The following is a 10444-nucleotide window of genomic DNA, read 5'->3' as shown; positions in this document are numbered from 1 at the left end:
AACACAGTCGTGTGCACGAGGCCTTACTGACCTCACCGATCTCCGTCACGATGCTGCTCTGGTCTCTGCTACTCTCCACTTCCTGGTCCCATGCTCAACACACAGGAAGTGCCTTGCACTGCCCGCTCAGCCAGTCACTGGTCAAAGCATGGTCACTGCTGCCGGCAGTGCCGAATACTCAGGATATGGACATATTAAACTGACCATGGAGGAGATTTTCTTCATTTTTATTGAAATGTAATAGTATATACAAAATGCTGAGCCGCGCGTGTTCAGGGAAAGTCGCTGTACGGTAATTTGAATGGGTACAGGGCCGTGTAACGGGAATCTTGCCACAGTAATTTTTCTTCCAGGAAATCCACAGCTCCGATAGTCAGCAGGATGGTATCATGCTTCAGCATGCTGTAGACGTTCATACCTGGCTCAGAGAAAAACAGAAATGTCATGAAGAAATCACCGCCTTCAGACGACCTTGATTTGTGTGCGCCCTCCTGCCTCTTTTACTACAAACATTATAGAAGTGGTTCCGGTAATACAAGCACTGCATGACAATTAGGGAGCGCTCATTTACAAACATGCGGTGGGCGGAGCCGTGTACTGCCGGAACAGCAGATCTGCGGGGGGCAGCGTGTCGGACCCCTGCTGATCAGATAGTGATGCCCTGTCCTGAGGATAAGTCATCACTTGGTAACAGTTGGAATACCCCTTTAAAAAAATTAATAAAATACAAAACGCTGATAATAGAGACACTAAATTGTTACCTATGGCTGGAATTAGATTTATTTTCTTTGAGTCGACTGTTGCACTGAAAATATTTTCCGGCATGTCTTCATTGCTGTGAAAAGGACATCAGTAAAAACATTTTTTTAAAATTAACTTCCCACACACCACCTTTACTAGTAGTTTACCAAAATGTGGAAAATTCAAATATGTTCTCTAATATGCATTTTATTCATTTTGGTCTAAAAATCTCTTCTTTTTTTTCAGTCGGTCTTTATTAATATTATTTTTAGCCGTTTCTGAGATACAGGGTTAAAAATCAGTCTGCAGGCTGTCAGTTTCTGTTATCTTTGAATCCTGTCATCTGACAGCTCCTGTATAGCTCATATCTCTGACCTCATAAGCACTTATCAAACTAATAAGCATATGGCTTAAATAAGAATAGAGCTATAATGAGGGTTTCTGAGGTCAGAGCTACACGTGAGCTGTCAGATGACAGGATTCAAGACACATCAGACTGACAGCCTGCAAACAGACTGATTTTTAACCCAATTGCAAAAAAAAATGGATTTGTAGCCCAAAAAGAGTAAAATGCAATCAATATTAAATCGTCCCAAAAGTGTCCATAGTTTTTTTGTAAATTCAAAAATATGAAAAATCCTGAAAGATTTAGAAGGCATAAACAACGCTTTATGAATAGTAACTACTGACATTTGTATATGTTAATTATTCAAATAAGAATATCAGTATTAGGCCTCATGCACACGGCCATTGCCCGGCTGTGCCCGTATTGCTGCCCGCAAACAGAGGGTCCGCAATATGCGGGCACCGTCCGCGTGCTCATCGCATCACGGATACGGACCATTTTCTTTTTTTTGCGGTGCGGACAGATCATGGACCCATTCAAGTTAAATGAGTCTGGATCCATCTGTGGCATCCGCACAGATGTTGCCTGTGCAAAATGCTGTCCTCAATACACGGAGCGGTCGAGCAACGGCCGCGTGCATGAGCCCTTAGGTCTCTTTCCCACATCAGTGAATAACGGACGTGTGCTGGCTGTTGTCCACATGGACAGCTAATGCACCCATTGACTTTAATGTATTCACACATCAGTGGTTTTCCACGGAGACTGTTTTGTCCGCGATTACGGATCCGTCACGCACATTATGGTCTATGGGTCTGTGAAAACCACGGACACAAGACAGATCCCATCCGTGTTTGCTCCATGGTTTTCATGGATCGTTGCTAGGAGAGGATCTGGAAACTAATTTTCAGCCTAGCAGTGTGCTAGAAATATGGATAACACACGGAGGGCAAAAAACGGACACATGGACCAAACATGAATACTTCATTGACATCTTCATGGATAAACCACTCACCATCGGATGTGATCACGGATACGCATGTGTCAAAGAGGCCTATAGTTTTTTTTTCCCCCACAAACTATAATTATTAATACATTCACAAGGTTTGGGCCAAATCATTATCTATTCCTTGCAGCCACCACTAGGGGGAGCGTGATCAATGAATAAACAGTATACAGTTAGCTCCCTCTAGTGGTGGCAGCAGGTATCTGGCCTTGTATCATTTAGCTATGACTAGGGCAGGAGATCAGGCGCTTTAATTCAGAAAAACTGAGCTCCAACAGCTATAAAGATGTTATGAGATGAATCAGCATTTTTTATTTTTTTGAGGACAGTCACTTATTAACGCTCTGGTACTTACACATCAACGATTAGAACGGACTCCCCCCAGTGACGCCGATTAAAGAGATCCACGAGGTACTGAGGGTCTGGGGAGGGAATCTCGATGGAGTCAATAATGTAAAGGTCATTCTGTCGGATGAAAGGGGCATTAATCAGTTAATAAGCACAAGAATCACTAATAGTTAAACTGTCCTTTCCAAAAAGAAAAAAAAGAGACCGTACTGCTGGAAACTGCTCTGTCTCCTCCTGACCACCCGCAGCCATGGTCATGTGTCAGCTAAAGATGTCAATATTATTACACTTAAAGGAGTTGTCGAACGAAAAATATTCTGTATTTTTACAACCAGCCCCTGGATCTGAATACTTTTGTAATTGTGTGTAATAAAAAATTTTGTACAGCCACTGAGTTATTCACTGAAATCTATCTGTACAGCGCCACCTGCTGTTTGTTCTTTTCCTCATATTTCTGTCCACCTTGCTGAGGTGAACGCACATGCTCAATTCAATCCTTTACTTGACACCAGCTATATCTACTGTTAAAAGCTGTGGCAGTTGCAAAAAGAGAGCTGCAGCACAAGGATACTCCCCCTTAGGGTCCATTCATACGTCCGTAGTGTATTGCGGATCCGCAATACACCCGGCCGGCACCCCCATAGAACTGCCTATTTGTTCTATTTTTTTCGGGAGCGGCGGACCAGCAGATAGGGGTCCGAGCTCCGGAAATGCGGATGCGGACAGCACTGTGCTGTCCCGATCTCTTCCGGCCCCATAGAGAATGAATGCGGAACGGATCCGGACCCATTCTACGGATGTGTGAATGGACCCTAAGAAAGACACAATCCCTGAGCGGTGATGGGGAGAGAGCTGCAGAAGAAAGGACACTCCCCCTCTGAGAGGGCACCCCCCCCATGGCTGTGACAGGAAGAGCTGCAGCAGAAAGGACACTGCCCCTGAAAGGCTAGCTAGAAATACATCTATTGGAGCAATGCATGAGGAGATCTCTGGATCCATGTGAGGTACAGGGCTGGCTCTAAGTTTGCTAGAAAGAGAATGTTGTGTACTATAGGACGTCTGTTTTTTTTTGTTTTGTTTTTACATTAAAAGGGTTTGGCCACTTTGTGTATACTTATTACTACTGTGTGAGAGGCAGGGAAAATTAAAATGACTAACATATGTCCTGCCACAGGCAGGGTCTTCACAGGAGCATAGCTGTGGCAGCCTGGGATCCTTCAGAGGGACCGAGTCTCCCTGAGGAATGAACAGCTTCCCCAACTGCTGCTAGGGAGAGCCGTTCCAGTCCCCCAAGCACAGTGCTCCTGGTTCAATGTCTGCGATTGGGGTTATTGCCAATCGGAGACATTAACTTCAGGTGTCTGCTGGGTGAAATAGAAGGCGCCCGGCGGCTACAGTGCTCAACTCCTTTGCGGGCGCCTTCTGTAAAGAGGCAACATCTGGCGTACATGTACGGTGGATGTTGTCAAAAGGGTTAAAAATGTGTTAAAAACTACTTTTGAATATCCTCCTTCTGGGCTGATAAATGATCATTCGAAGTTACAGGCCCAAAGCCTGAGGCTACAAGACTGAGACGGTGCCTATCAGCTGCAGTGTGGAGCCAGTTCATCATCTGCATCGACATCTACATCCTCCCTCGTCTATGTGGGGACATAATACAAGCCGCACACATCCCTGTGATCACATGACCAGGACAGATTACCATCCCCCTAGAAGTAAACAATAAAAGGTTCCTATTGAATGACAGCAAGCAGAGATCTTAAAAATCATGAGGAATTGATAAAGAAAGTATGTTCTAAATCTGTCTAACTTTTATTTGTCTGGATTTATAGGAAAGTGTCAGATTTATACAGGCAGCGGACGGACGGACGCAGGCAGCGGTGGAGTGTCCGTCACGTGCATCTATATACATCCGCAGTGTGTAGGGTATATACATTGATACTGCACCTGGGCGAGCTTTGTGGTGAGTGCAGTCTTCAGGCCCAGAGCACGGACCTTCATGGGTAACATGTAATAGTAGCTGGTAGGGCCCCGGGGACCGTGCGCTACTCCACCTATAAAGCGAACAGACAGACGACACGACTGAAAATACGGATGATGTAAATTACTGAGTATATTCAAAACCTATAATAAGTTTTTACTCAATGACAACAAGCAGAGATCTTGACTGTGGAACACAGACTAGCATTTTCCTACCCAGCACTCACCTCCTCTCCACAGAGGAGACCTGATGCTTCCCTGTCGTGCTCGCCCCGTGCCCTTCTGTGCCCAGGGCTTCCGCCCTCCTCCTCTCACCTCTGCTCGAGTCTTCGTCTTGGCGTAACTCTGAAACAACATCGGTGTAGAATATCAGCCTCTAGGACAGCGGCGGAGCTCACCCTGCCGATCCCGGACACCCTCCATACAAACTTATAACTAATAAGTACTGAGGAGAGGAGGAGGTATAAGTACTTCTGCCAGATCCTCCTGCTCACGTCAGGACAGGACAGAATATGACATGGGGGAAGAGGGAGCATGGCCGCCCTGTATACGGGAGGAAGGGACTAACAAGGCCGCCCAGTATACGGGAGGAAGGGGCAAACAAGGCCGCCCGGTATACGGGAGGAAGGGGCAAACAAGGCCGCCCGGTATACGGGAGGAAGGGACTAACAAGGCCGCCCAGTATACGGGAGGAAGGGACTAACAAGGCCGCCCAGTATACGGGAGGAAGGGACTAACAAGAGCGTCCTGTATATGTATGGAGAGGCACTGCGGTCGCCCTGTACCTAGAGAGGGGGCATACATGCGCCCACTGTATATGAAGGGGGCGCACAGGGCCACACTGTATATGGAGAGGAGGGGGTGTGCACGAGACCACACTGTATATGGAGAGGAGGGGGTGTGCACGAGACCACACTGTATATGGAGAGGAGGGGGTGTGCACGAGACCACACTGTATATGGAGAGGAGGGGGTGTGCACGAAACCACACTGTATATGGGGCAGGGGGGCACAAGACCACACTGTATATGGGGCAGGGGGGCACAAGACCACACTGTATATGGGGCAGGGGGGCACAAGACCACACTGTATATGGGGCAGGGGGGCACAAGACCACACTGTATATGGGGCAGGGGGGCACAAGACCACACTGTATATGGGGCAGGGGGGCACAAGACCACACTGTATATGGGGCAGGGGGGCACAAGACCACACTGTATATGGGGCAGGGGGGCACAAGACCACACTGTATATGGGGCAGGGGGGCACAAGACCACACTGTATATGGGGCAGGGGGGCACAAGACCACACTGTATATGGGGCAGGGGGGCACAAGACCACACTGTATATGGGGCAGGGGGGCACAAGACCACACTGTATATGGGGCAGGGGGGCACAAGACCACACTGTATATGGGGCAGGGGGGCACAAGACCACACTGTATATGGGGCAGGGGGGCACAAGACCACACTGTATATGGGGCAGGGGGGCACAAGACCACACTGTATATGGGGCAGGGGGGCACAAGACCACACTGTATATGGGGCAGGGGGGCACAAGACCACACTGTATATGGGGCAGGGGGGCACAAGACCACACTGTATATGGGCAGGGGGGCACAAGACCACACTGTATATGGGGCAGGGGGGCACAAGACCACACTGTATATGGGGCAGGGGGGCACAAGACCACACTGTATATGGGGCAGGGGGGCACAAGACCACACTGTATATGGGGCAGGGGGGCACAAGACCACACTGTATATGGGGCAGGGGGGCACAAGACCACACTGTATATGGGGCAGGGGGGCACAAGACCACACTGTATATGGGGCAGGGGGGCACAAGACCACACTGTATATGGGGCAGGGGGGCACAAGACCACACTTAATATGGGGCAGGGGGGCACAAGACCACACTGTATATGGGGCAGGGGGGCACAAGACCACACTGTACATGGGGCAGGGGGGCACAAGACCACACTGTACATGGGGCAGGGGGGCACGAGACCACACTGTACATGGGGCAGGGGGGCACGAGACCACACTGTATATGGGGCAGGGGGGCACGAGACCACACTGTATATGGGGCAGGGGGGCACGAGACCACACTGTATATGGGGCAGGGGGGCACGAGACCACACTGTATATGGGGCAGGGGGGGCATGAGACCACACTGTATAAGTTTGGGGTAGCAATGTATGTGGTGTGGCTCGGCTTTGATGAGGTAGAAGCGGGTACTTACAATTCTTTTGAAGTTTCGCTGCCAGGTTATCACTTGGTGAAGTATATCAATCCTGTAAGGACAGAGCAAAAACACGTCACCAACCGGAAGAATGCCCCCTACTGGTCACATGAAGGTGATGGATGGCGGCCTAGAGGACACGACCATGAGACAAGGCCCACTGAGAACTAAGCTTCCACCCTGGACAGTCATGTTTCCACACAAGACCCCACAGTCACCCCCAGACATGTGCCGAGTTCATGATGTCAGCACCACTAGGGGGCGCTCACTGCACATGAATGCATACAGCTCCCATTGAAATCAATGTCTGAAATTGTGGGTCTGGGGAATGACGCCTCTTGCTGAGAACCCCAAGCTGACATATGGGGAGTATTACAGGCCAGGCACTTAACCCCTGCTATACGTTATACACACATGTAATGCATAGATCTCACCTGGGGGGGACATCAAACACATCGGGGTGCAGCTGGACCAGGCTCTTTGGTTCATCCTCCTGTTCATTCAGCGTTTCCAACCAGACTGTCTGGGCAGATAGGTGAGGGGGCACTGGGATCTTACACACTCGCACCACGGGCCGAGAGAGGTCCACCGAGGGGCGCTGGACTGGATGGTAGAGAAAAACAGCAGGAAGGGTTAATAATGTGACATATATATATATATCCAATAATCAGAAGTTTACAATGATAGAACCTAACACCACCGTCAGGCGCCATGTTCTCACCAGCGGCCACAAGTGGCAGCGGGGATGAGAGCCAATGGAGAGCGCTGGGAGGACACTGCCATAGAGATGACTTCCAGCTAACTAGACAGTCTCCTATTAGAAACCATAGAGCGCAGCTATGATGTCCAGAGTGTATGGATCTCTTCAATGCTCTGCTCTGACAGCCACACAGCCATCCCTGCAGCTGCGCCGTAAGTGGGGGTCATAATCTGCTCATTACTGGGTAGATGTAGAAAAGACTCCGTTTAACGGCATGCCATCTCCGTGTCTGTACTGAGCGATGGTAACGCAGCACGGCACGCCATCTCCGTGTCTGTACTGAGCGATGGTAACGCAGCACGGCACGCCATCTCCGTGTCTGTACTGAGCGATGGTAACGCAGCACGGCACGCCATCTCCGTGTCTGTACTGAGCGATGGTAACGCAGCACGGCACGCCATCTCCGTGTCTGTACTGAGCGATGGTAACGCAGCACGGCACGCCATCTCCGTGTCTGTACTGAGCGATGGTAACGCAGCACGGCACGCCATCTCCGTGTCTGTACTGAGCGATGGTAACGCAGCACGGCACGCCATCTCCGTGTCTGTACTGAGCGATGGTAACGCAGCACGGCACGCCATCTCCGTGTCTGTACTGAGCGATGGTAACGCAGCACGGCACGCCATCTCCGTGTCTGTACTGAGCGATGGTAACGCACCACGCCATCTCCGTGTCTGTACTGAGCGATGGTAACGCAGCACGGCACGCAATCTCCGTGTCTGTACTGAGCGATGGTAACGCAGCACGGCACGCCATCTCCGTGTCTGTACTGAGCGATGGTAACGCAGCACGGCACGCCATCTCCGTGTCTGTACTGAGCGATGGTAACGCAGCACGGCACGCCATCGATGTGTCTGTACTGAGCGATGGTAACGCAGCACGGCACGCCATCGATGTGTCTGTACTGCGCGATGGTAACGCAGCACGGCACGCCATCTCCGTGTCTGTACTGAGCGATGGTAACGCAGCACGGCACGCCATCTCCGTGTCTGTACTGAGCGATGGTAACGCCCAGTCCCCCTCCCCAACTGTAATTGGTGGGAGTCATACGAGTGTCACGGACCTACCCTATGGCGGGTATCACGGACCTACCCTATGGCGGGTGTCACGGACCTACCCTATGGCGGGTGTCACGGACCTACCCTATGGCGGGTGTCACGGACCTACCCTATGGCGGGTGTCACGGACCTACCCTATCTTCTGTGTCAGTGGAGCAGGGGGAAAGCTGCGGGGGGGGAGAGCGCTGGGATTATATATTGATGGCCTATCCTCAGGATAGTTTATCAATATCTGATCGGCGGAGGTCTGACACCCGGGACCCCCCACTGACCAGCTGTATGAAGAGGAGGCGGCTGCTCATTACACTGCACGTCGTCTCCGAAGTGCAGTGTAATACAAGTACCTGATCCAGTCACTTGAATGGAGAAATTAATAATTGTAATTACATTACACCGCCGCTCCACAGGAGAGGATGAACAGTGTGAGGGCTCATGCATACCAACGTTTTTGAGTTCCGGGGGGGGGGGGGGAGAGTGTGGGGATTAAGGAGGCTGCTGGGGGTGAGAGCGCCGGGGGAAGAGTGCGGGGATTAAGGAGGCTGCTGGGGTGAGAGCGCCGGGGGAAGAGTGGGGGATTAAGGAGGCTGCTGGGGTGAGAGCGCCGGGGGAAGAGTGCGGGGATTAACGAGGCTGCTGGGGTGAGAGCGCCGGGGGAAGAGTGCAGGGATTAAGGAGGCTGCTGGGGTGAGAGTGCCGGGGGAAGAGTGCTGGGATTAAGGAGGCCGCTGGGGTGAGAGCGACGGGGGAAGAGTGCGGGGATTAAGGAGGCCGCTGGGGTGAGAGCGCCGGGGGAAGAGTGCGGGGATTAAGGAGGCTGCTGGGGGAGGCAGACTTTGTGTATATAGTTTATATGTTTTGCACGGTACTGATTTGATATCGGGATATTTTACTTGGTCTTCTGGTGTCGGCACACCCCTCACGTACACAATGAGGAGTTCCTCGGTATCAGACGGTCCTACCACGTACATTTGATGGGTCCGTCCTTTAATCCAGAAGGCAGAATGAGGTTGGGAGGAACGGCCGGCTCCGAGGAGGAAGACGAGAGGAGCTGCAGAGAAGACATGAAGATCAGTGGAGGAGGGGCGCAGGGAGCCTGGGTGACTACGTGACAACTGGACTAAGCACAAATATACAGCCTCAAAGCTGAGGCAAAACTACAACTCCCAGCATGGCTGTCAGGACATGCTGAAAGTTGTAGTTTCACCACAGCTGGAGAGACACAGGTTGGAGAACACAACCTCCAGCTGAGGTGAAACTACAACTCCCAGCATGACCTGACAGGTTTAAGCTTTCAGGGAATGCTGGGGTCTGTAGTTGTAGAGATTCTCTATTACAGGACGATACCATTATTCTAAAGCTCAGGAGGACGATTCTACAGTATAAAACAGGACTGTACCATTATACGAGGTTACACAGATAAAACAACGGTCAGCACCGCTCACCCTGATCCCGGGCCGCCTCCTCCCACAGGTCAGCAGGAGACCCCTCAGCATCATCCCGGGCCCGGCTACTCTCACATGTAAGCAGGAAGGTCACTGCACGGCATGACAAGATGACTTCCGGCGCGCGGGACGTGACGCTGAAGCCGCTACTGCCAGCACTATGGGAAAGACGATGCCCACAGCATGACGTCAACACGTTCTAGCGCAAGCGCATGCGCCTGCGGGGAAAAAAGTGGTTTGGACAGAGTGAACTCTGGAGGGCGCTCTATCTGCAGACCCACTGTCATTTGTATGGGGCTAGTCCTTGGCGGGTGCTAAGTCTGTAAGTCATTCAAAGGGAGGCACTGTATTTTGGGGGGCACTAGCTGTATGGCGTCATTTACAGTGAGATATTGAGGCACAGGATATGGCGCTATTTTAGAGGCACTATTTTTGGGGGCGCTATCAGTGACGCATTATTATAATGCTGCTGTTATATATGGAGTGCCGTATTTGCTGGCACAGTAATGGAGGCAGCGGTGGTT

The 10444-nt window shown here is 51.1% G+C and overlaps 1 protein-coding gene across 2 annotated transcripts; it reads right to left on the bottom strand.

Moving 5' to 3' along the window:
• Positions 1-211: 211 nt before the first annotated feature.
• Positions 212-10058, bottom strand: MRPL4 (mitochondrial ribosomal protein L4). 2 transcript variants are annotated; one of them, XM_040414923.1, is made up of 9 exons: positions 9921-10058; positions 9445-9526; positions 7095-7263; positions 6661-6712; positions 4646-4763; positions 4386-4492; positions 2446-2555; positions 762-835; positions 212-418 (listed from the first exon to the last, which is right to left on the bottom strand). In XM_040414923.1, exons 1-9 carry the CDS (start codon positions 9972-9974, stop codon positions 273-275), a joined length of 912 nt encoding a protein of 303 aa, XP_040270857.1. In that variant the 5' UTR covers positions 9975-10058; the 3' UTR covers positions 212-272. The 2 variants fall into 2 exon arrangements, with proteins under 2 accessions (XP_040270857.1, XP_040270858.1); XM_040414924.1 differs by lacking the exon at positions 9921-10058 and adding an exon at positions 8702-8711 and having other exon boundaries at positions 7095-7267; positions 9385-9484.
• Between the last annotated feature and the right edge of the window lie 386 nt (positions 10059-10444).

This window comes from Bufo bufo, chromosome 1 (assembly GCF_905171765.1).
Source record: "Bufo bufo chromosome 1, aBufBuf1.1, whole genome shotgun sequence".
NCBI lineage: Eukaryota > Metazoa > Chordata > Amphibia > Anura > Bufonidae > Bufo > Bufo bufo.
Note: the sequence above shows the minus strand (reverse complement) of the source record. Positions and strands in the feature narration are given on the sequence as shown.